Raw genomic sequence first — 26,240 nt, forward strand, 5'->3', positions numbered from 1 at the left:
TCGAATTACCCCAGCAAAATGACAAATCACCTCATGGCAGGGATCTCTGGGTTACCCTCAGAGTCAAAACCGTACATGTTAATTCTGTGAAGGCCAAGCAAAGGTCCACTGGCTTTCCAGAAACTTCACACACTGGTAAGTGACATCGATGCTGTGATAGAGTAGCTTAAGGACAAAGGCTCCTATGCTGCAAAATCCCAACACGGTTTTATGCAGACTGATAAAACACACATCAACTCACTTCCGGGGGAAACCCTCTGGCAGTAGCTATCTCTGGGGTGGCTTCCTAACTCACAACATCGGCCCTTCTCTGGAAACAGGCCCACTATTGGGACAGGGTCAGGACAGCAGAGAGGCGTGAAAGGCAGACCTAAACTTGAGCTATCTGTACATGTGGAACGGCCGGCAAATGAGTGGAGAAGCCACAGGGGAGGAGTCACCAAGGGCAGCGACCCAGACAGGCAGCGTACCGCAGGCGTCCCTGGTGCTGGACCGGCTCCACCCTCCCAAGTCTCCGCTGGGCCACTGATTCCATGACCTTCCCCTTCACATCTCTTCAGGAAACTGCCCCCTTCTGTGGGCTTGTGTAAGCTCAAGCTGGATGCTGTCAAGAGCAAAGAAAAAGACCCAAATATCCACATGCAGCCCTTTGGGTTCTGCTCACTCAGGCCAGTTACTTCTCTCACCGGTCGTAGCACCTAGGCCACACATGGACATTTCTCAACAGAAGTGCCTTTTCAAAATGCCCTTATAGCTCAACTTGACCAGGAAGCTCCTTGGGAGGGTGAGGTCAAGCACTTCTGTGTACTGTCCACACGCCTCATTTTGGCACCTTGCCCAAATAATTTATGGTTCAGTGAAGGACACAGACAATACACCCAGAAACGTCTGATGACAAGACAGGGACAGTCTGGGGTCCTTACGAGTGTTATGTAAGAAGCCTGCTATAAAGCACTGTACTAGGATCTGTATCTCCAGACAAGCCAAGGAACTCGGACTGCTGGATAAAACCCTATCTTTTTAGTCACTACATTAATTATGGTCACCCTGCTTGGGGCCTCACTCTTGAATCTGTCGGCCTAGCATAGTAGGGGTGGAATCCATTTTTTTCTATTCTTGCCTGATAGTCTTTGTAAATAACTGAATCTATTCTACCTAAGATGTGCTATAATGGGGGCTCTTTCTTACTCCAACAGTATAGAAGAAAGAATCTAATTTGGGGATTCTAAATGACTGTGCCCAGTTTTTCCTCTATTAGCTGGGTCTAATGTACAGTCAGAAACTGAATCAGAAGTAAAATTAGAAGCTTAGAAGGGTCTAGAGGACCTAAAGCACAATATACTTCTTTCCCACTACCATTTTCATGATGAGGAATTGAGTCAGAATAGTTAGAAACAACTACAATTTTCCAAATGCGGACAACAAAAGCCAAACAAAAGGGACCTGGAACTTATTCCATTGCTTAAATTATTACTGGGAGATAATCTTGGCCTTAGTTCAAAGCTACAGTCACTAAGTCACACCAAATTACTGCCTATTATCACTCTAGTGTTGTGAATTTACTACTTCCTGTGATAATGCTGAAACATCACAGGAGGGATCAGTGAGAGACTGTGGTTTGAGGGCTGGAATCCGGACAGCTGTGGAACCCTTGGGAAGTCACATCCTTGTCTACAGAAAAAGGGGAACCATCTGCCTCCAGGGATACGGAGGGGAGTCTTCAGTTGTAAGTGCTGTCAGGATCTGCTCTGACTCTGTAGGAAAGCAACAAGATGTGCTAGAATCTTATATTTCCCTCTGGAGAGGCCTATTTGACAGTCTTGTAGCAAAACCCCTCTGAGCTGGAGAAGAAAAGGATGGATAAAGACTGACGAAGGAGGAGAGAGGGAGAAAAGAACTTCACTACAGCGGGGAGGGGATAGTGAGGACACTTGGGCAGGGTGGAGTGGGGATGCTTGTTCTCTGGCATGCCGTGTCACATAGATCTGGATTGAAGCCTGAGAACAAGCAGGCAGTGCTCCTTCACTGAATCTTCTGGTCTAGTCACGTGGTTTACGATGGCGCTGCATCATATGTATGTTTATCGTAAGCTCAAGTATAGCAGGTGCCGAAAAAAGAAAACAAGCATTGGCCATCTTGTCATGTGGGCAGTTCCGACTGCATTCCACCAAGTATGTGAGGGGTGAGACGGTGGTCTTGGGGTCTGTATGCCCCTTAGAGTGAGAAGGTCTCTCTGGGCCAAAGGTGATTTTAATATTTAGAAATCAGGGCCCGTGCGACCAGTTCTGATGTGAAAACCAGCCACCTGTCTGGTGTTCAGCTGCAGAAACAGAGCTGTTCCAAGCTGGGAGATAAGCTGGCTGTGCCGGACACCTTGAGAGAGTCACAGCTTCCAACACGGTGTGTTTCCAGGGGGCTTACCAGTTAGTCTGATTGCACAGGTCCTGTGACCCCCTGAATTCCTACTCGAGTAGCTGTTGTGAGCCTCCTAGCCTCCCGACTCGGGCTCTTGACACTCCCCTAACCTGGGATACCCTGCTTGCTCCTCTCCCTAAGTATCCATCAACCTTCCTCAAGCCTTCCAGCTTCCAAAGACCTCCTCCAAAGGAACGTCTTGTTCTTGGCTGAGTCATCCCTTTGGTGACCTGTCACTACCGCCTTGTAACACATCTTCACGTTATGGTTTGCAATATTTAAATATTGTGATTAACTGGGGTGCCTGGATGGCTCAGTTGGTTAGGCGACCGATTTCGGCTCAGGTCATGATCTCACAGTTTGTGAATTCGAGCCCCACGTCGGGCTCTGTGCTGACAGCTCAGAGCCTGGAGCCTGCTTCGGATTCTGTGCCTTCCCCTTTCTCTACCCCTCCCCTGCTCATGCTGTGTGTTCTCGGCCTCTCAATAACAAATAAACATTTTTAAAAAGTTTAAAAATAAAATACATACATACATACATACTGTGATTAACTTTACCCAAACCAATTACCCTCAGTCTCTCACCAGGTACACTCCGCGAGAGCAGCAATCGTGCTGCACCCAGAACAGTGAATGCTAAATGTATCTGTCAGCACAGGCTTAGGTTAGAACCCCGGCCTCAGGTCACCGGGACCAAAGGAAGAGAACATACACACCCGACCTGTTCCACATGCGACCACTCAGGCAGTTTCAAGCGTGAACTTACAAATGCTGATGGCAAGAAAAGGACCCCAAGCTCATAGGAACGGATCATCAGCTGGGCACCATTCTTCTCTAATGCTCCCCAGGCGGCCTTGGACAGATTCGCGCTGCAGGGACAAAGACACAGAAAGGGCTGACTCGATGAGGTATTCCAGTACAGGTCAAACTTTCGCAGCTGCAAGACCCTGGTCAAAAACACAGATAGCTGCAATCACATTCACTCAGTGTTTGGCAGAATAATGCGTTTTTTAGAAATGGAATGTTAAATCCTGCCGTGCTATAATCCCCAAGATGTATCTAATCAATTTGGGATAGCTTCATCCTCATCTGCATTTTCCCCCGAGGACAGCTATTAAAATGATCAGCCTTTCTTAGATTATTTTTTCCCCTGTCCAAAGGCCTTTCTTTCCATGACTCTGGTGTAGCCAGGGTGCCTGACTGTGTTACATAACAAAGTAGCATGTAAGAAAAAATCACGTCAATATAATCTTACATAACATCTTACGCTTCACACTCCTTTTTTCTGCCTTTAGTTTGGGGCAGGAAGTGCTCATTTCTACTTTCAATCTAAAGAAAACAACTGAGGGTACCTGATTGGCATCTGTATCCATATAGTAATGGTGTGTTCAGAATCATGTTTTATACGGGCAGAGAGTGGTGGGTATGCCTAAAAATGAGAGGATGCAGCGGAAGGGAGCCTTGGAAATGACCAGAGAGAAGGTGCCAAGATGCCATCAGGATGCTCGGAACAGACCTAAGCTCTGCGGCATCTTCCCTAGAAACATGCTCTCCTGCACCAAACCAGGCCGAGGACTCTCACTTACCACTCACTGTAAACCCATCATCAACGGGTTTTTCCTCAACAAGGCTCACCCAAATTCTACTTTGTTTTAAGAATATGGACTATTCTCAGCTATTCAGACCCTTAGAGCCTGACTTCATGGAAAACAGAATTATTTCAAGATTCATTCACTGGGGCATCAAGTATTCTTCTAAAGCAAGCCATAATAGGAAATCAGAGAGTCAAAGAGAAACAGTTACCAAGTAAGGTGAAAAGTGTCATCTCTGTTGAAGGTCCTATGGGAACAGAGAAGGACTACGGAAATCAGAGCTAAGAAAACCGTTAAAACAATTAAGCTAACAAAGTAGATGGACAGACATCCCTACCTTCTTTAATGGACCATACTGAGAACAAGAAACTATACTTTGATGCTCAAGGGCCACGATCATGAATACCATGGTCTATGATGGATCATACAGATGGAAAATGCAGGGGTCATAGGACCCTAGGAAAATGGTTTACTTTCCAAGTCCAAGATGATAGCTTGCTTTTAGGTCTCTCACCCATTAGTAAGACATGGTGACCTCCTGGGCAAAGCCACAGGTCTAATGGCACAACCAACTAGTGAGTGTGAAGTAGGAGCAGTCTCCTTTGGAATATCTCCCCCACTTTCTATGTTAGTGCCTGACTGCTCCCTTGACTTGTAGCATCTAACCATCACAGGCCAGAGGTACTTTCTAGCAGGCCGGTTTTCATTCTTTACTAGTCACATTTTCTTCTTGAGGGCTTATTCCAAGGTAAAGATCAATGGAGGGGCTCAGTTGGTTAAGTGGCCAAATTCGGGTCAGATCATGATCTCCCAGTTCGTGAGTTCAAGCCCCTCGTCAAGCTCTGTGCTGAGCCTGGAGCCTGCTTCAGATTCTGTGTCTCCCTCTCTCTGCCCCTCCTCTGGTCATGCTCTGCCTCTCTCTCAAAAACAAAGAAAAACAAAAAAGGTCAAAGGAGACTATGAATATCCCTCTTCAGATGGTTTCTTCCAATCCCTCCTTTGTATTTAGCTTCTAATAGAATTCTAAGCATCCGGAGCCTTAAACTATATCCTTTATAATTGGACTGAAGGTCACTTGTAAGCTCTTGAGGTGATAAATCAATATTCCTTGAAAGAACATCTCTAATGATTTTTTTTTTTTTTTTTAAATATCTAAATACACTCTGGATCACTGGTACCCAGGGCAGCCAGGACAAGGGGTATTTTTCCCAAACTCTAACCCTGCCTGCAGTGTGTGTGGTGTAGACAGGTACCTCTTAAGTGTCCAGCAGAAACCCAGGTATCTTGTGGGTGTCACAGGGACACCACGAGGTTGCCTATGACAAACTCTTTTGTTCCCAAAACTCCAAAGGAGTTATAACTTTTCTCTTCCATTCAGGATCTATGCCCACAGCAGGTCTTGGCTTCTTGCTGTGGCCACTGCCATTACCCAAGTTCATTTCTACCTTGTTCTCTGTCCTTGTTCTTTCAGTTTTCTTCTGACTCCTACTGGATGGAGCTGCCCTCTCCCTTGCCAATGCTCAGGTTTATTTTGTTGTTGCTGGGGGTCAAATGATGCTTCATCAAAGAGGGTTGGGTTTTTCATTTACTTATATTCTTGAGGGTATGGAAGGATTCTGAAAGTTGAGGATTCTAAAGGACAGCCAAAGTTGTACTGCCCAACAGAAACTTTGCCCAAGCTGCTAAGTAAAGGTGAATCAAACTGGCTTCTGGGGGACAGGTGGGTGGCAGTCACAGTTCAACCAGAGAAGCAGAACCACTAGAGTGTGTACAAAATACATATAATTTACAGAAATTTGACTTAAGTAATTGCAGGAGCTTTTAAAGCAGTCTCTAAAGGCCATCTTTGCCCTGATGCTGGAGTTTGAAGTCTGTAGGGCTGACAGAAGTCAGGGAAGGATGGCTACACAAGCTAGAACCACAGGCAAGGAGCTAAAGCCACGAGTAGAGACTAAAACCATGCCTATTCTTCATGTTGCCTCTGGCACTGGGGGTGTAGGTGTCCTGCAGAAGCTGGGCCCTTCACCACGGAGCTAAATACACCAGATGAGACCCAGGTGTTAGAGAAGCTGAAGCAGGATCCTGCAGAGGGTGCAAAAGTCACAAGTCCTGCCGTTGCTTCTTGCCAACAGAGTGAGCTGGCTCAAAGGGACAACGTGTGGGTTATAAAAAGGGCTGCTACTTCCCATCTGCCCTCCAAATCTCCAACAACAATCTCATCTGGGGCCCACCCCAACCAGAAACATACAAGGGAATTCTGGAAAAACGAAGTTCAGCCTAAGCTGAACAGACACATTGCAAACCCACGACAGGATTTGCTGCCGAGTCCCCAACTAAGTTACTCAATGGTCAGTTATTCAACTCGGCAATTTATAGACCCCTTAATGACAGAGCCCATCTGGCAGATGACCCTGCCACAGCTCATAGAACATGCCTGCTAATTAGGGACCTGATCTCAGTCCCCAATATGGAAATTTTGCCCAACACTTAAACCTTTAAGAGTATGTTTAAACTGACTGACAATGTGTAACAAAGTTCCTAAAGGAAAGCTCAGGAAAGCATCGGATTCCACCCAAGATGCATGGAGAAGGCAGGCAGGCCAATGTTGAGAAAAGATCCGGGGACCCCCAATCAGGAGAGAGGATTTCTGTCCAGCTTCCCCACTAACAGCAACATGCCAAGGCGCTCTTCTTCCCAGACATTCATTTCTTGTCTCTAGAATGAGGGGGTTTTGGTCCATGAGGCCATAATCCCTTCCTGGACAACAGTCTACAATGACTAGACATGTTCACATCTAACTAGACAGCTGCCCTCCCCCTATGTATTCCAGCCAGAAAGAATCCATGATTTTCACTGGGAGTTCACTGCTGGGAGCCTTATCTCCATGTTCAGGGGAACATGCTGGGGAAACAGCCATGCAACAACGGAGAAGGGAGCAATGAAGGTGACCTCTGAGACAATCTTTAAAAGCTTAAAATTTGGTATCTCCAGTAGTATCATCTGCCACCTCCAAGCCCGGCCTCCCCACCTCCCCACCTCCAAGCATTTGGTTTGAGCGGCTCATTGAGTTTACTTTCGAGATTCAGAACTTTACTTACATATTTTCATTTTTACTTGAAGTATTGTTGACATATCAATTTTGAGTAGACAACAGTGATTTGACAATTACATACATTACAAAATGCTCACCACAAGAAGTAGGAGTTCAGATTTTGTTAGAAGGTGTACAAAAACGTAAGGATGACTGTTATGGGAACATGTGTCCACTGAAAACATTTCTTTCATCATTAGCCCTCAATCTGGGCAGCAGCTGCAAAGAGTGCAGACAAAGCTAGCAGACTGAGCTTTTAGCAAGACATCTTAGACGACCAGGGCTGGGGGATGGGATACTTTCACAGACAGATGCAAAAAACAGAATGTTGGCAGCAGATGTAAGAGGAGATGTGGACAGAAAGGCTGTGTGACAAGGAGAGAAAATCACAAACTCTAGCTAATGGTGCTGTCACTCCTATCCTAAAACTCCGCAGGCAGTATGCATGTCCCCCCACCCCACCCTGTTACCTTCTGTTTTGCATTTGTATTGCATTTTTTTTCTTGTATTGCCCTTGGGCTCTGTTGCTTTCTATCTACTGAAAGAAAGTTTCACGAGTGATGTGGGAAGATACTCACCGTGAAGATTCAAGCTGTATATAGATATACATAAGGAAATAAGGCTTAATTTTGATGGACTCGGTCACATTTCCTTCTAAAAAGTCTTTCCAATTTAGACTGTCACCAACAATGTAGAAGACACTCTTTTCTTAGATCCTTGAGAACACTGGACGGGTATCTATGAAAATTTTTGCTAAATAATAGGCAAAATAGATCTCATTTCAATCTGATTTCGGATTACTAGTGGTGGTCAGTATTTTTAACCATATTTATTGGACATCTAGGTTTAATTCTATGAAGTGACCATTTTAAAATTATGTTACTTGTCTTTTTTATTAGTACACAGGTATGCATTAGCTTCCTATAGCTGCCCTGCCATAAATTTAGTGACCGAAAAACAGCACAGATTTACTATCTTATACTTGTGGAGATTACAAGTCTGAAATGGGACGCGCTGGACTAAAATCAGGGCGCTGGCAGGGTTGTATTTCTTCCGGAGGCTCTAGGGAAGAATTCATTTCCTCGTTTTTTCCAGTTCTTAGAGGCCACCTACATTCTCTGTGTCTCCAATTCCTCCACCCTCAAAGGCCAACAAGGTCAGCGGTCATACTGCCTTCACTCTGGACTTCTCCCTCTTCTGCATTGGGCGCCTCTGTGATTACACTGAGCCCTTTCAGGTCACCTCCCACATAATAAGGTCAGTTGATTAGCAAACTTAATTCCATCTGCTACCTTCACAGGGTCTGGGAATTAGGGCATCTTTGAGGAGCCATTACTTTGCCTCCCAGGGCTTTTCATGTATTATAACTATGCTGCAAATGTTCTCCCAGTTTGTTATTTATGAAAATTCTTTATATTTCAGAAGATCTTGCTTGCTTTTTTTCCTTTTTGAGGAGGAGTTATCCAAGTTGGAATTTTTTCCTTTACATCTTCTGAGGATGAGGTCTTGTGTAGAAAACCTCATCCATCCTCAAAGGGTGCCTTCTGATGAAATCAATTTCTAAAATATTTTTGAAGTCCAAAAGCCCATCAATTTTTTAACGGCCAAGTGCATTTTTTGTGCCAACTACTAAATCTTTGCCTACTACAATGGCATGAGAATATCCTTCAGTTTTCACAGCATAGTTTTAGCTTTCTTACTTAGGTCTATCATCTATCTGTAATTAATCAGTTTATGGCCTAAGTTAGGCCATGGCTTGATTATTCTGCATCAATATCCAAATGCCTTACCACCATTTACTGAAAACAACAACCTTCCTCCAGGTGCCTTTATCAAAAGTCTCTGATTGGGGCGCCTGGGTGGCGCAGTCGGTTAAGCGTCCGACTTCAGCCAGGTCACGATCTCGCAGTCCGTGAGTTTGAGCCCCGCGTCAGGCTCTGGGCTGATGGCTCAGAGCCTGGAGCCTGTTTCCGATTCTGTGTGTCTCCCTCTCTCTCTGCCCCTCCCCCGTTCATGCTCTGTCTCTCTCTGTCCCAAAAATAAATAAACGTTGAAAAAAAAAATTAAAAAAAAAAAGTCTCTGATTACATCTATTTCTGGAGTCTATTCCATTGATAAGAATATCTAATCTTATATTAATACCAGTCTTATTCCCATTTTATGCCAAATCTTCAAATCAGGTACTGTAAGTATACTTCTTTAAAACCATCCTGGCTATTTTAGATCCTTTGTATATATGTGTAAGTTTTTTTTTCTTTTTAGTGTTTATTTTTGAGAGAGAGAGAGACAGAGAGACAGAGAGAGACAGAGGGACAGAGTGCAAGCAGGGGAGGAGAGGAAAGAGAGGGAGACACAGAATCTGAAGCAGGCTCCAGGTTCTGAGCTGTGAGCATAGAGCCCAATGTGAGGCTTGAACCCACAAACCGTGAGATCATGACCTGAGCCGAAGTTGGATGCTTAACTGACTGAACCACCCAGTTGCCCCAATATACATGTAAATTTTGTATCAGCTTGTTCTTCTCTAAAATTCTTCTGCCACTTCTAAACACCTTGCATATTCAAATTTTAGAATCAGCTTGTTGAATTTTTACAAAAACTCTGCTGGGATTTTGATCAGGATTGTAATGAAATCTATCAAAGAAGCTGGGAGCAACTGATGTCAATATTGACTCTTTTAATCCATGAACAGGTTATATCTCCATACATTTAAATTCTTATTTATTTATTATTTATTTCTGTTTGAAAGTTTTTTTTTAATATATGAAATTTATTGTCAAATTGGTTTCCATACAACACCCAGTGCTCATCCCAAAAGATGCCCTCTTCAATGCCCATCACCTTCCCTCCCTCCCCCCCCCCCATCAACCCTCAGTTTGTTCTCAGTTTTTAAAAGTCTCTTATGCTTTGGCTCTCTCCCACTCTGACCTCATTTTTCCCCCCTTCCCCTCCCCCATGGGTTTCTGTTAAGTTTCTCAGGATCCACATAAAAGTGAAAACATACGGTATCTGTCTTTCTCTGTATGGCTTATTTCACTTAGCATCACACTCTCCAGTTCCATCCATGTTGCTACAAAGGGCCATATTTCATGCCTTCTCATTGCCACGTAGTACTCCATTGTGTATACAAACCACAATTTCTTTATCCATTCATCAGTTGATGGACATTTAGGCTCTTTCCACAATTTGGCTATTGTTGAGAGTGCTGCTATAAACATTGGGGTACAAGTGCCCCTATGCATCAGTACTCCTGTATCCCTTGGGTAAATTCCTAGCAGTGCTATTGCTGGGTCATAGGGTAGGTCTATTTTTATTTTTTTGAGGAACCTCCACAGTATTTTCCAGAGTGGCTGCACCAGTTTGCATTCCCACCAACAGTGCAAGAGGGTTCCCATTTCTCCACATCCTCTCCAGCATCTGTAGTCTCCTGATTTGTTCATTTTGGCCACTCTGACTGGCGTGAGGTGATATCTGAGTGTGGTTTTGATTTGTATTTCCCTGATGAGGAGTGAGGTTGAGCATCTTTTCATGTGCCTGTTGGCCATCCGGATGTCTTCTTTAGAGAAGTGTCTATTCATGTTTTCTGCCCATTTCTTCACTGGATTGTTTTTTGGGTGTGGAGTTTGGTGAGCTCTTTATAGATTTTGGATACTAGCCCTTTGTCTGATATGTCATTTGCAAATATCTTTTCCCATTCCACTGGTTGCCTTTTAGTTTTGTTGATTGCTTCCTTTGCTGTGCAGAAGCTTTTTATCTTCATGAGGTCCCAATAGTTCATTTTTGCTTTTAATTCCCTTGCCTTTGGGGATGTCAAGTAAGAAATTCCTACGGCTGAGATCAGAGAGGTCTTTTTCTGCTTTCTCCTCTAGGGTTCTGATGGTTTCTTGTCTCACATTCAGGTCCTTTATCCATTTTGAGTTTATTTTTGTGAATGGTGTAAGAAAGTGGTCTAGTTTCATTCTTCTGTATGTTGCTGTGCAGTTCTCCCAGCACCATTTGTTAAAGAGACTGTTTTTTTTCCATTGGATATTCTTTCCTGCTTTGTCAAAGATGAGTTGGCCATACTTTTGTGGGTCTAGTTCCGGGGTTTGTATTCTATTCCATTGGTCTATGTGTCAGTTTTTGTGCCAATACCATGCTGTCTTGATGATTATAGCTTTGTAGTAGAGGCTAAAGTCTGGGATTGTGATGCCTCCTGCTTTGGTCTTCTTCAAAATTACTTTGGCTATTCGGGGCCTTTTGTGGTTCCATATGAATTTTAGGATTGTTTGTTCTAGCTTCAAGAAGAATGCTGCTGCAATTTTGATTGGGATTGCATTGAATGTGTAGATAGCTTTGAGTAGTATTGACATTTTAACAATATTTATTCTTCCAACCCATGAGCACAGAATGTTTTTCCATTTCTTTATATCTTCTTCAATTTCCTTCATAAGCTTTCCATACTTTTCAGCATACAGATCTTGTACATCTTTGGTTAGATTTATTCCTAGGTATTTTATGCTTCTTGGTGCAATTGTGAATGGGATCAGTTTCTTTGTCTTTCTGTTGCTTCATTATTAGTGTATAAGAATGCAACTGATTTCTGTACATTGATTTTTGTATCCTGCGACTTTGCTGAATTCATGTATCAGTTCTAGCAGACTTTTGGTGGAGTCTATCAGGTTCTCCATGTATATTATCATGTCATCTGCAAAAAGGGAAAGCTTGACTTCATCTTTGCCAATTTTGATGCCTTTGATTTCCTTCTGTTGTCTGATGGCTGATGTTAGCACTTCCAACACTATGTTAAACAACAATGGTGAGAGTGGGCATCCCTGTCGTGTTCCTGATCTCAGGGGGAAAGCTCTCAGTTTTTCCCCATTGAGGATGATATTAGCTGTGGGCTTTTCATAGATAGCTTTTATGATGTTTAAGTATGTTCCTTCTATCCCGACTTTCTCGAGGGTTTTTATTAAGAAACGATGCTGAATTTTGTCAAATGCTTTTTCTGCATCCATTGACAGGATCATATGGTTCTTATCTTTTCTTTATTAATGTGATGTATCACGTTGATTGATTTGTGAATGTTGAACCAGCCCTGCATACCAGGAATGATTCCCACTTGATCATGGTGAATAATTCTTTTTATATGCTGTTGAATTCGATTTACTAGTATCTTATTGAGAATTTTTGCATCCATATTCATCAGGGATATTGGCCTGTAGTTCTCTTTTTTTACTGGGTCTCTGTCTGGTTTAGGAATCAAAGTAATACTGGCTTCATAGAATGAGTCTGGAAGTTTTCCTTCCCTTTTTATTTTTTGGAATAGCTTGAGAAGGATAGGTTTTATCTCTGCTTTAAATGTCTGGTAGAATTCCCCAGGGAAGCCATCTGGTCCTGGACTCTTACTTGTTGGGAGATTTTTGATAACTGATTCAATTTCTTTGCTGGTTATGGGTCTGTTCAAGCTTTCTATTTCCTCCTGATTGAGTTTTGGAAGTGTGTAGGTATTCAGGAATTTGTCCATTTCTTCCAGGTTGTCCAGTTTGTTGGCATATAATTTTTCATAGTATTCCCTGATAACTGATTGTACCTCTGAGGGATTGGTTGTAATAATTCCATTTTCATTCATGATTTTATCTATTTGGGTCATCTCACTTTTCTTTTTGAGAAGCCTGGCTAGAGGTTTATCAATTTTATTTTTTCAAAAAACCAACTCTTGGTTTCATTGATCTGTTCTACAGTTTTTTTAGATTCTATATTGTTTATTTCTGCTCTGATATTTATTATTTCTCTTCTTCTGCTGGGTTTAGGATGTCTTTGCTGCTCTGCTTCTATTTCCTTTAGGTGTGCTGTTAGATTTTGTATTTGGGATTTTTCTTGTTTCTGGAGATAGGCCTGGATTGCAATGTATTTTCCTCTCAGGACTGCCTTTGCTGCATCCCAAAGCATTTGGATTGTTGTATTTTCATTTTCGTTTGTTTCCATATATTTTTTAATTTCTTCCCTAATTGCCTGGTTGACCCATTCATTCTTTAGTAGGGTATTCTTTAACCTCCATGCTTTTGGAGGTTTCCAGACTTTTTCCTGTGGTTGATTTCAAGTTTCACAGCATTGTGGTCCAAAAGTATGCATGGTATGATCTCAATTCTTGTATACTTATGAAGGGCTGTTTTGTGACCCAGTATGTGATCTATCTTGGAGAATGTTCCATGTGCACTCGAGAAGAAAGTATATTCTGTTGCTTTGACATGCAGAGTTCTAAATATATCTGTCAAGTCCATCTGATCCAATGTATCATTCAGGGCCCTTGTTTCTTTATTGACCATGTGTCTATATTATCTATCCATTGTTGTAAGTTGAGTATTAAAGTCCCCTGCAATTACCACATTCTTGTCAATAACATTGCTTATGTTTGTAATTGTTTTATATATTTGGGGGCTCCTGTATTCGGCGCATAGACATTTATAATTGTTAGTTCTAGATGGATAGATCCTGTAATTATTATACAATGCCCTTCTTTATCTCTTGTTACAGCCTTTGATTTAAAGTTTAGTTTGTCTAAGTATGGCTACTCCAGCTCTCTTTTGACTTCTAGTAGCATGATAAATAGTTCTCCATCCCCTCACTTTCAATCTGAAGGTGTCCTCAGGTCTAAAATGAGTCTCTTGTAGACAGCAAATAGATGGGTCTTGTTTTTTTATCCATTCTGATACCCTATGTCTTTTGGTTGGCGCATTTAGTCCATTTACACTCAGTGTTATTATAGAAAGATACGGGTTTAGAGTCATTGTGATGTCTGTCTGTTTTATGCTTGTAGTGATGTCTCTGGTACTTTGTCTCACAGGATCCCCTTTAGGATCTCTTGTAGGGCTGGTTTAGTGGTGACGAATTCCTTCAGTTTTTGTTTGTTTGGGAAGACCTTTATCTCTCCTTCTATTCTAAATGACAGACTTGCTGGATAAAGGATTCTCGGCTGCATATTTTTTCTGTTCATCACATTGAAGATTTCCTGCCATTCCTTTCTGGCCTGCCAAGTTTCAGTAGAGAGATCAGTCACGAGTCTTATAGGTCTCCCTTTATATGTGAGGGCACGTTTATCCCTTGCTGCTTTCAGAATTTTCTCTTTATCCTTGTATTTTGCCAGTTTCACTATGATATGTCGTGCAGAAGATCGATTCAAGTTACGTCTGAAGGGAGTTCTCTGTGCCTCTTGGATTTCAATGCCTTTTTCCTTCCCCAGATCAGAGAAGTTCTCAGCTATTATTTCTTCAAGTACACCTTCAGCACCTTTCCCTCTCTCTTCCTCCTCTGGAATACCAATTATGCGTAGATTATTTCTCTTTAGTGCATCACTTAGTTCTTTAATTTTCCTCTCATACTCCTGGATTTTTTTTCTCTTTTTCTCAGCTTCTTTTTCCATAATTTTATCTTCTAGTTCACCTATTCTCTCCTCTGCCTCTTCAATCCGAGCTGTAGTCGTCTCCATTTTATTTTGCAGCTCGTTAATAGCATTTTTTAGCTCCTCCTGGCTGTTCCTTAGTCCCTTGATCTCTGTAGCAATAGATTCTCTGCTGTCCTTTATACTGTTTTCAAGACCAGCGATTAATTTTATGACTATTATTCTAAATTCACTTTCTGTTATATTATTTAAATCATCTTTGATCAGTTCGTTAGCTGTCGTTATTTCCTGGAGATTTTTTTGAGGGGAATTCTTCCGTTTCATCATTTTGGATAGTCCCTGGAGTGGTGCGGAACTGCAGGGCACTTCCCCTGTGCTGTCTTGAATAACTTGAGTTGGTGGGCGGGGCCGCAGTCAGACCTGATGTCTGCCCCCAGCCCACCGCTGGGGCCACAGTCAGACTGGTGTGTGCCTTCTCTTCCCCTCTCCTAGGGGCGGGATTCACTGTGGGGTGGCGTGGCCCATCTGGGCTACTTGCACACTGCCAGGCTTGTGGTGCTGGGGATCTGGCGTATTAGCTGGGGTGGGTTGGCAAGGTGCACAGGGGCAGGAGGGGAAGGCTCAGCTCACTTTTCCTTCGGAGATCCGCTTTGGGAGGGGCCCTGTGGCACCGGGAGGGAGTCAGACCCGCCGGAGGGATGGATCCGCAGAAGCACAGCGTTGGGTGTTTGCGCGGTGCAAGCAAGTTCCGTGACAGGAACCGGTTCCCTTTGGGATTTTGACTGGGGGATGGGTGAGGGAGATGGTGCTGGCGAGCGCCTTTGTTCCCCGCCAAGCTGAGCTCTGTCGGCCTAGGCTCAACAACTCTCCCTCCCGTTGTCCTCCAGCCCTCCTGCTGTCCTCCAGCCCTCCCGCTCTCCGAGCAGAACTGTTAGCTTGTAACCTTCCAGATGTTAAGTCCCACTTGCTGTCCGAACATACTCCGTCCGGCCCCTCAGCTTTTGCCATCCAGACTCGGGGGCTCTGCTTGGCAGGCGGGCTGCCCCTCTGCCCCGGCTCCCTCCCGCCAGTCCGTGCAGCGCGCACCGCCTCGCCGCCCTTCCTACCCTCTTCTGTGGGCCTCTCGTCTGCGCTTGGCTCCGGAGACTCCGTTCTGCTAGTCTTCTGGCGGTTTTCTGGGTTATTTAGGCAGGTGTAGGTGGAATCTGAGTGATCAGCAGGATGTGCGGTGAGCCCAGCGTCCTCCTACGCCGCCATCTTCCCAGAAGCCTCTCTAAATTCTTTCAACAGTGTTTTATGTAGTTTTCAGTGTAGATGTCTTCCACAGCTTTTGTTAATTTTTAGCTATTTGATGCTTTTGATGGTTTTTAACTCCTTATTTACAACCTACAAATATACTTCTACTTCCTTTATGATCTTTGTGCCTTCAAATATCTCATCTTATTATACTAGCTATATTACAAAACAAATTTCATTTAGTCTTCAATCTATTATATCCATTCATAAAGCTTCTCCCCATACTACTATACTGCAATCATTCAAAGACACAGAAATCCTCCACATTATCAAATCCAATGGAAATTTCTTTTACCTCATCTTATTCGATCTCTTAGCAGCATGAAACTTTCATACCCCATCCAGAATCCTCCCTTAAAAAGGAAGCATTTTTCCTTGAGTTTCCAAAGGTAAACTTTGGTTTTCTACTTTCAATCTAATCTCTCTGGTCACCTGTACCTGATCTCTAAATACTGGAGTGCCAGGAATGTGTCTTACCCCATGTCAAAATACTAAAAAACATTGGTTCCGGGCTCTTGAAAAGATGGGCAGAGACAGACCACAGAAGATTCTTAACGTCTCAATGAAGAGACACTTAAAACCCCAAGTTTCACAACAATAAGAAAATAATCTCAATTTATCATGAGCAAAAGCCAATAGAAAATAGTATTAGATTTCCAAGCGCTTCAGGTAATTGGTTAGATGGAAATTTAAAGTTAAATGTATTTAAAATGATTTGAGTAAAATAAAAAATGATACAAAAATGCAAATGTGACAACAGCAGTTAATACCCAGCACATACTACATACCACCCACTGTTTCATCTGTTTTTTATCTTTTAATTTATTAATTCTCATTCTAAACTATTAGATGTCTATACTTATAGTATATCTATAATATTATCCTAATTTAACTGAGGAGAAAAATCAAAGTTAAATAATTTGCCCATGGATTCACAGGTAGTAGGTGATGAAGCACGAATGTGAACCCTGCAGCCTGACTCTAAGTTATAAACCACAAAGCACAGTGTATTTTTACAAAGTCCCAAAGTGAAAAACATAGCCACTGAAATCAGAAACTCAATTGATACATAAAATAACACACCAGTTGCAGCTACAAACAAAATTAACGGACTAGAAGAGAGATCTTAAAGATGTTATGTAGATAGCAACCCAGAGGCAAAGCACTGAAAAATAAATTGCTAAAGATTGGAAAGGTTTAACATGCATTTAGTAAGAGTTGCAAAAGTAAAAAAAGGTAAGTTATGCTCCGAGTAATCTTGGAGAAGTATTGAAAAACCAGATTTTTAGACTAAAGTACAACACACGCTGCCAAGACTATGTAAAAAGAAAACCCCATCTATTGATCTGTTGTTGTAAAATACAGAACCCCAAAGATAAAGAAAAATCTTAAAAGTAGGCAGAGGCAAAAGACAGATGTCCCATAAAGGAATAGTAATTCAATAGTAATTTCTCAACAGCAACAAATGAATTCAAAGCCAAAGAAAAAGAAAGTGGGAGAATGTAACGGTCAACTTAGCATTTTAAATCCAGTTAAATTATCAAAGATGAGGGCAAAAATAAAGGTAGTTTTACAAAAACAACTCAGAGCTTATTACCAGTGGAAAGATTTTAATGAATTTCAGGATATAGTTCAGGAAAGAAAACTAGATTCAGAGGGGCTAGAGGGGAGGGGTGTCAAGGGCTGGGTAAGATAGGTGAGAAGATTAAGAGTACAAACTTCTAGTTATAAGTAAGTCATGGGGATGCAAAGTACAGCATAAGGAATATAATCAATAGTATTTAATAACTTTGGTAACAGATGATAACTACACTGATGGTAAGCATCTTGCAATGTGTATAACTGGTGAATCACTGAGTTTGTCCACCTGAAAATATTGTATTTCAACTACACTTCAATAAAAAAAAAATTTATTGCGAATTCCGGGTGTGATGAAATAACTTGATTTAAAAATTGGCAAAGGATCTGAACAGATGCCTCCGCTAAGAGATATACAGACGGCAAATAAGCTTAAAAGATGGTCCACATCATTTGTCATTAGGAAACTGCAACCTAAAAGGAAATACCAATACACACCTGTTAGAATGGCCTAAAATCAAAAAACACACTGACAACAAATATTGGCAACAAGAACTATCATTTTCTGCCAGTGACTATGCACAGTGATAGAGCCATTTTGGAAGACAGTTTGGCCGTTTCTTCCAATTAAACATAAAGTTGCACCATACAACCCGGCAATCCTGCTCCTTAATATTTACTTAAAGGAGTTGAAAGCTTATGTCCACACAAAACCTGCACATGGGTGTTTATAGTAGCTTTAGTCTTAATTGCCACAACTTGGAAGCCACCAAGATGTCCTTCAGCAGGAATGGACAGCAAGTTGTGATACATATCCAGATAACGGACTCTTATACAGCAAGCACTAAAAAGAAATTAGCTATCAAAGTCATGAAGGAACCTTAAATGCATATTGCTAAGAGAAAGGAAGCAATCTGAAAAGACTATATCCTGTGTGATTCCAGCATTAGATGGCATTCTAGAAAAGGCAAACTATACAGAGTAAAAAGATCAGCAGTTGCCAGAGCATGAGGCAACAGAGTAAGTAGTTAGGGAGAGATGAATAGGTGAGGTGCAGAGGAATTTTGGACAGTGGACTAGCCCACTATAATGTAATGGTGGATACCTCTCCTCACACTTTTGTTAACCTCCACAGAATGTACAGCACCAAGAATGAACCCTAATGTAAACTCTGGAATTTAGTTAATAATGATGTGTCAATAGTGGCTCATCAACTGTAACAAAGGTCTCACACCAATCCAACTGTGTTAACAATGGAGGAAAGGGAGATGATAAAGGGTACTTTCTGCTCAATTTTTCATTAAACTACTTAAAAAAGATAGTCTGTTAATTCTGAAAAGCAACGAACTAGTTACGTACATGAAGAGACAAGGGACTAAATTATTTGTAATTTCAATTTAATCCCAATAAAAATCCATTGCTTTACTTCCCTAGAGCAAGATGAGACTGTTGAGTTTCTACATAAGAACAAATAGCCAGGGCAACCTATCAAAAGAGAACAGGGTACGAGAGCTGACTCTACCACACAAAACCATCGCCAAGTTTGGAGCTCAAGTGTCTGCTGTAGGTAGAACACAGCTTTTTATCTCCTCTCTGATGTACTAGGTGAACTGTCCTCATCCTTAGTCTCCTTTTCTTCTCTTTCTCCCTCTTCAAGTCTCTGTAGTCTGACTTCCACTCAGTATCTTTAACTGCCAAATCCAGTGGTCTTTTCATACTCCTTATTCTTCTTCTAGACTGGCAGTTCTCACCTACGAGCAGTTTTGCTGCTAAGGGCACATTTGGCAAGGTCTGGAGCCATTTTCCGTCGTCACAACTGTCGACTGCTACTAGCATCTAGTGAGTAACATCCAACAATGCACAAAGCAACCACCGTAACAAAAGTCATCTGGTCCCAAAAGTCAACAGGGCCATGACTGAGAAACTGCTTTAGACTTCTCTGCAGGATGGATAGTTTTCTCCACCTCCTTTCCATCTCTCTTCCTTGGCTTTCTCTTGACTCTTCAGCTTTTTATTTAGTGCCCGTCCTACCACGAACCCTCTAAATTCATGCTCTGCTCTTGGCTCGTTCTAGTGTCTTCTATTCCTTGGGGACTTTCCCCGCTCACCAACTGCAACCCATTATGTTGACAAGTATGACTTCCAGACTTCATCAGCTTTGACCTCTCATCAAATTAAACTGACATCTCCATCCGTAAGCTGGATTTCTCTACTGGGAGGTCACATCGTCACCCCGAACCCAACACTCCAAAAATAGAACCCATCAGCACCCCTTTCCCCTCTGAAAAGCAGCTCCTCTCCCGCATTCCCCTCTATCCATAGTCTCATTCAGTCAGGCTCAGAAATCTCATGCATTTTGGACTTTTCTGCTCCAGAGTGACTACGTACAGCAAGTCACCAAGCTATTTCACTCTTGTAACATCCTCTATGTCCAGTGATCTTAGTCCTGCCCCTTTTACCCTAGAGTCTGGATCCAGATGGATTGCCCGCTCCCTGGTTTCTCATTCTACACCCTCCTCCAGGAGCTCTCCAAGTATCGATGTGTCCTTTTTACTTAAGCATAAATATATGGCCTGGCATTTAGGGCCCTCCTCAGTCAGACCAAATTTATGTTTTTCAATCTTATTTCCTATTATGCCTTTTCCTGACTCCCCTACTCTTAACTGAATTTAATGACTGCATCCACATGTACAAAAACATTTCCTAGTCCGTGATGCCTACCACCCTACCCACTCCTGTGGCTGAGCCCCTTCCTCCCCCACAAACCCCATCTCTTTCAAGAAGCTGTCTGTGGCTACTGAAGTCCACAGATGTCTTCCAACTGAATCCTGCAGATGTTACACAGGCAAGAAACATCTAATTAACTCAAGAAAAGAGACGACTATACAAAGGCCTAGAAGACAGAGATTATCAAGACTATTTTATTCATTATGGTCATAGAATTAAAACTTCTAAATCACAAAATAGAGAAAAAAGTCTGTTGAAAATTAAGCACAAAGGCAGAGTCGGGTAGTGGGTAAGAGCGGAATCTGAGCTTGCATGCATTTCTATCACAATTAGTGCCAAGTGTCAATCTTTAATTTCTGTCCCTGGAAAATGTGGTAATGTACTTGCCTCATGAAGGTACTGTGTGGATTCAGAGGTGTGTAAAATGTCTCTGGCACATAAATGATGCATAATAGATGTTAGCTATTACCATCACCAATACCTTGCTAAATTTACGGGAGGCTGATTCTGGTCATCCTCTCTGTTGTGACTAAGCAATAGAATTCTCCAGAAGGCAGGTCCATCCAAGACTCCTAAATCCTAGATTTCAGTTGCAGATAGGTCTAAAGTTTCTTCACTGGACTGCTTTACTGATCTCTTAATCCTAGCCCCAGTCCCAGGACAGAAATCTAGTAAGCTCCTATTTTATTCTGTCAAAGAAATCAAGAGGATTTTGTTCCCCTTGATATAGATATGTTCCCCAATTTAAAAAAATTGTTTTAACGTTTATTTATTGAGAGACAGAGACACACAGAGCATGAACATGGGGGGGGGGCAGAGAAGAGGGGGAGACACAGAATCTGAAGCAGGTTCCAGGCTCTGAGCCATCAGCACAGAGCCTGACACGGGGCTTGAACTCACAAACTGCGAGATCATGACCTGAGCCGAAGTCGGTCGCTTTACCAACTGAGCCACCCGGGTGCCCCTGTTCCCCAATTTTTAACGTACATCTGAGTGACCAGGAATTTAATGGTGTGGTTAAAACTAAACCAATTCTGCACATGTCCACCAATCTTGTGAGATTAAGTACCAAGTGGGGCACAAAAGGTCAACTGTCTTGGGGGTTGATATGTTGTCATATAGATACAGGGCATTAACAAAGAAACGCCCAAGGAAAAGACAAATGAAAAGTGATTATGACCCACGTTTTCCCACAGATAAGCAAGAGCAGGACACCAAAGGAGACCTGATACTTGGGTGTGGGCTTTAAAGTCACAGTCTGACAAGTCACCGAGTACTGTGAGAAATCTATTCGCAACCTCGTTTTGTTCCTCACACAGGCATATTACGTCCTCAAGCAAATGCTTCCACATCCATGCTGAATTCAGAAGGCTAGCTTTCATTCCACTGCATAGCTCAGCTCAGCTGTCAACTTGGTCTTTAAAAGGATCCGTCTACCCTTGATCCCACAAATGGAATTACATGGGCTTTAGAAGTCATCACATCAGTATCCAGAATCCAAAAGGACACAAAATACTGTCAAAAAGAATCAAAAGTTGCTTTGCAAATCTAGGTCAAAATTGGTATTCGGAACATCCTATCAAAGAGTTTCAATGTGTGTTTATCACAGTAACCACTATGATAACCAAAAACTGCTTACTATTTCATTTTCTATAGACATGTTCCATTATTTTGGTCCATCTCCTATGGTGGAAAGTGAATACAAAGAATTGAAAAGAGCAACGGATTCGTAAGATTTGAGTTCTGGTTTTATCCAGTTATCCCCTTGGGGTTATGTCCTTTGGATGCCACCTTTTCATCTGTGATATGGGTTTAACGCTGTTTGTTCACTTCCCTGGTTAATAATGAGGAATGAATGAAGTAATCTAGGTGAAAGTCCTTAGTAAATTGTGAAAACACAAAGGTAAGGTTTGTAAACTATTCATAATTAAGAAGAACTATGAAATAGGAGACTGGGCCCAGGAGATTATTACAATGGCTTTTCAATCTTTAAAAAAAGAAAAATCTGGAGAGTCCTTTGTCCAAAGGACACATTTAATGCAGACAAAAGGCAAACGTCTCTAGGTGCACCCGGAATTACCTGCATTCCCCTCCCACTACCCTCTGTGGTAGTGAGCTCTGAAAGGGGTTTCCAGAATCCTTAGGGCTCCAAGGAACATGGCGTGAAAATCCCTGGTTTAGTCCCATCTCTGGTTTTACTCATAGGGAAACAGCCCAGAGGGCTGAAGCAAACAACAGTGGTTGCAGACAGTAGACTGTTATAGACAGGTAACACTACAAGTCCAATGTACAGTCACTTTTTGTTCAATTACCCTAGTGGCCTTCAAAAGCTTTCTGAAGAGCAGTCTCTCCCTCATGTCCCAACAAAGTCTGTGTAGGCAGGTCCTTGCCTTTGTTTGCCCGGGTCCCACAGCAGTGCGGCCTGCTGGGAACCCTTCTCATCCTTTTCAGAGTCTCCCAGAGAACAGCACAAAGTAGTGGTGCTGCTGAGCAGATGGATGGTTTGTACTAGCACCTTCTGAGATGGCCTAAGGAGCAGCCTCCTTGGGGTCAGTGACCAGCCCCACAAAGCTTGATGGGGTCTCTCTCTTCTAGAGAGCTATGCTCACAACCCTGCAGGCAACCCAATTTCTCCTGCTCTCTCAACCTGATCCGAGTCTTTCAGAGGCTTCTGTAATTAGGTCTCTGGGTGAAGACCCCTCAGTTTTTCTTTTCCACTGGCATCTTTACCATGTTTGGAATTCCGCATCAATTGCTCAGATTTTTCTGCCTCTATGCTTTATTGCCTTTAACCCATCCCATAAACTAATTCCAGAAAGAGCATGACTTAGAAGAAACTAAAGATCTGGGTTCAACTTCTAGTTCAACCATTTACTAGATGAGCAGCCTCAACTCTCGTACCTGTTTCTACTTCCATAAAATAGCTAGGATAAGATCTGCTCCATTTAGATCCCAGAGCACATGACAACATTATGATGAGAACAGTGTGTCAATCATAAAGCCTTGAACGACAGGCTTTACCAGTAATATTGTCATTAACAGTGTGGGTTGTCTCACCCTTGTTCAAAAACATTCAGTGATCCTTATCCGCAAAGTCTGAAGTCCTCTGCCTGTCACACAAGATCCACAAGCCTGGCCCCATCCACCATCAGGCTTCTCTCTCGTCCTTCCCACCCAAGGCTTCATGCCAACGCAGATGATCTCTACCTCCCCCAGCACATCTGGTCTCAGGACTCAAGAACAGGATTTCTTCTACCTCAAGTACCCCTTTCTGAAGCTTCATCTAGTTATTTAATGCAGGAGAGATCTCTTTCCTCTGAAAGACACCGCACCTTATTAGTAACACCCTGGATGCATTTAACTGCTACAGTGTAAGAAATTCCCAGGAACCCCTGCACACACACACACAACACCTACCTGTCTCTCACTAGGGACTGATCAAGCTCTCAGTACCTCAGCAGATCTAGCTACTGACATACCAAGCTGAGGGACACCTACAGGCTCACAGGCCCAGCACAGTCATCAGGAAGAAGTACTGAATACGTATTTGCAAATGGCAAAAAAGAGGAGTAAAAGAAGTCAATGGTTTAACTCATCCCCCCACCCACCTCTCCTCTGGTAACCATCAGTTTGCCCTCTACAGTTAAGAACCGGTGTCTTTTAAAGGAAAAAAAATTGTTTCTTGGTTTAAGTTTATTTTGAGAGCGTGCATGCACAAGTGGGGGTGAGGCAGGAGAGGAAGAGAGAATCCCAAGCAGGCTCCATGCTGCCAGCCCAGAGCCTGACATGGGGCTCAGTCTCCGTAACTGTGACATCATGACCTGAGCCGAATCCAAGAGTTGGCTGCCTAACAGACTTAGCCACTCAGGCACTCCTGCCTCTTTTTTTCCCCGTTTGTTTGTTTTGTTTCTTACCCTCTGTATGTGAGTGAAATCATATGGTATTGGTCTTTCTCTGACTTGTTTCACTTAGAATAAGTGCATTACATACAGTACGATAATATACTGTAATAAGTAACCTCCACATCTATTTTCCATCATCTTCACAACATTCCCCAAATGAGATAAAACCCAGTTTAGAAAATTCACTAGCTCCATCCATTCGCTGGGGAGTGCACTTGTGATGAGCACTAGGTGTTCTATGGAAGTGTTGAATCACTATATTGTACACCTGAAACTAACATTACACTGTATGTTCACTGGAATTTGAATAAAAACTTAAAGACATGACACAGAAACGGTGGAGACCACATACACACAGATTTAGCAGACAGCCATCTACAACCTGTAAGTCAGGAGAAACCAATCCTGACACCCTGATTTCAAACTTCTACCCTCCATAAGTGTGAAAAAATAAATGTTGTTTACACACATACATACACATACACACACACACAGTGAATCGTAACAGGAACAGAAACATCCCAAAGGCAGACGCCGTGGGTGGCATTAACGACTATGCAACATGGCTGAGTTTGGTATAAACAGATTAGATGAGAAGTTAGAGGATTAGGTACTCAAGACATCTATCTGTCAGCTGCCTGGAGGTTGACCAGTAAATGGGAATTGGATGGCCAGTTTGAAGGAGTGTTTTCAAAAAGCACTGAAGCTTTAGCTGCTATCCGCCACCGAAGCCTGGCACAAAATGAAGGCTCAGTGAGCACTTGGTCAACGAACTAAGAGGCAGGACACACAGAGGCTGAGAAAAAGCAACCAGGCACTTACTGCCAGCCCACAGTTCTCTGCACTCACTCAGCAAGGGCCACAAATGATTGCTATGGCAGAAACTAAAACCTTTACAGGTTGGGAAAGCTGTGGCAAAGCAATGGGTAGGAAGGTCCAGCATTCTGAAGGGCAGGGTAAGAGAAGTCAGGGCAAGACCTGGTACAACAGCACTAAAAGATATCAGCAGGGAAGAGGGAAGGCTTGGCAGGTACTTAAAGAAAAGGGGGCTGCAGTCCGTTTCTAAGCTGTGTGTTCTCCCCACCATCTTAGCCAGCAGCGCTGATCCCAAAGCAGAAGGACAACAGAACTACACGAACCAGAATACGAGTTCCTTGTGGGCAGGGATCATGCCTGGCTCGCTATCCATAACCAAAGCCTAGCGCAGTGCCTCGGACACAGACAAGAAATTGTCCCGCTAGACTATCTGGGTTTGAATCCTATTCTACCGCCTTACCAACTGGGACACTTCAGACATGTTATTCAAACTCTTCAGGCTTTAGTTTTCACATCTCTAAAACGGGAATGTTACTATTATCTAGCTAATTGAGAGGATTAGAGGAGTTAGAATAAAAAAGTACTTGGTGAACACAGCACAAGGTCTAAACTTGAACTGTTGTACACCTGAAACTAACTTAATCTAAAACAAGAACAAAACTAAAACAAAAACCACTTGCTCGGCTTATAGTAAGCACCTAACAAGTATCTGGTATTACTTATGATGGGTTTCCTTCGGGGGCTAGAACCCGGTGAAGGACGCCCAGATAGAACGTCCTCCTCTCAAGCCACAGGGATACTTTGTGACTAGCAGTGCCCTTGTACCCGGATCTAAAGGTCCTAGGTCAGGGGGGTCTCACACTTTTTCCTCCTCAGGGATAATGCTCCATCAGACATGCTTCCGTTAGCATGAAAAGGGGCATGCTCTGTCTCTGGTCTACTTGTACCAGAATCCAAGAAAGTAAGGGTGGGGATATGACCTCAAATCATCATTAACGCGTAAAGGAAGTCAGCCACAGGCTTTCATACTGATACCATTATTTTTAATAAAGGACATGAGGCATAGCAACTAACCCCAATATCTTGGAGCCACAGTGCCAGGCAACCAAGTCGACCCAATGACATCTGCAGAGATTTTTTTGTGTGTGACCCAATTTGATTCTCACTGGAAAAAAAAAAAAAATAATCAAAGGAAGAAATAAGACTGTTCCAGATCCAAAGGAACAGACGATAGAGAAGTACTGCACGGCAATGCTGAAAATCAGAGCAGGGTACAATGTCTTATGTTTCCTCAAAAAGTCACAGTGGTTTTACAGTTAAGCACTTGTCTCATTTCCCCCCAGAGTGGCAGCACCAACATTTCTGCTTATCCCCAACCATCCCGCAATGCCTGTCGGTTGCTAGGCAACCGTAACTGCGATTGCTTTCTGCCCACCCACAATGCAC

General features: G+C 42.8%; 1 protein-coding gene across 2 annotated transcripts in view; it reads right to left on the reverse strand.

Moving 5' to 3' along the window:
- Positions 1 to 26,240, reverse strand: part of TDP1 (tyrosyl-DNA phosphodiesterase 1) — a 92,590-nt gene that overhangs the window by 17,587 nt on the left and 48,763 nt on the right. For both annotated transcript variants that reach the window (XM_047080236.1, XM_047080235.1), the window contains exon 14: positions 3,181 to 3,283. In XM_047080236.1, the coding sequence (XP_046936192.1) occupies positions 3,181 to 3,283 (103 nt within the window). The remainder of the gene's footprint in view (positions 1 to 3,180; positions 3,284 to 26,240) is intronic.

This window comes from Lynx rufus, unplaced genomic scaffold (genome assembly GCF_022079265.1).
Source record: "Lynx rufus isolate CCGP_SWC_20201006 ecotype Redwood Valley unplaced genomic scaffold, mLynRuf1.p SCAF_17, whole genome shotgun sequence".
Lineage (NCBI taxonomy): Eukaryota > Metazoa > Chordata > Mammalia > Carnivora > Felidae > Lynx > Lynx rufus.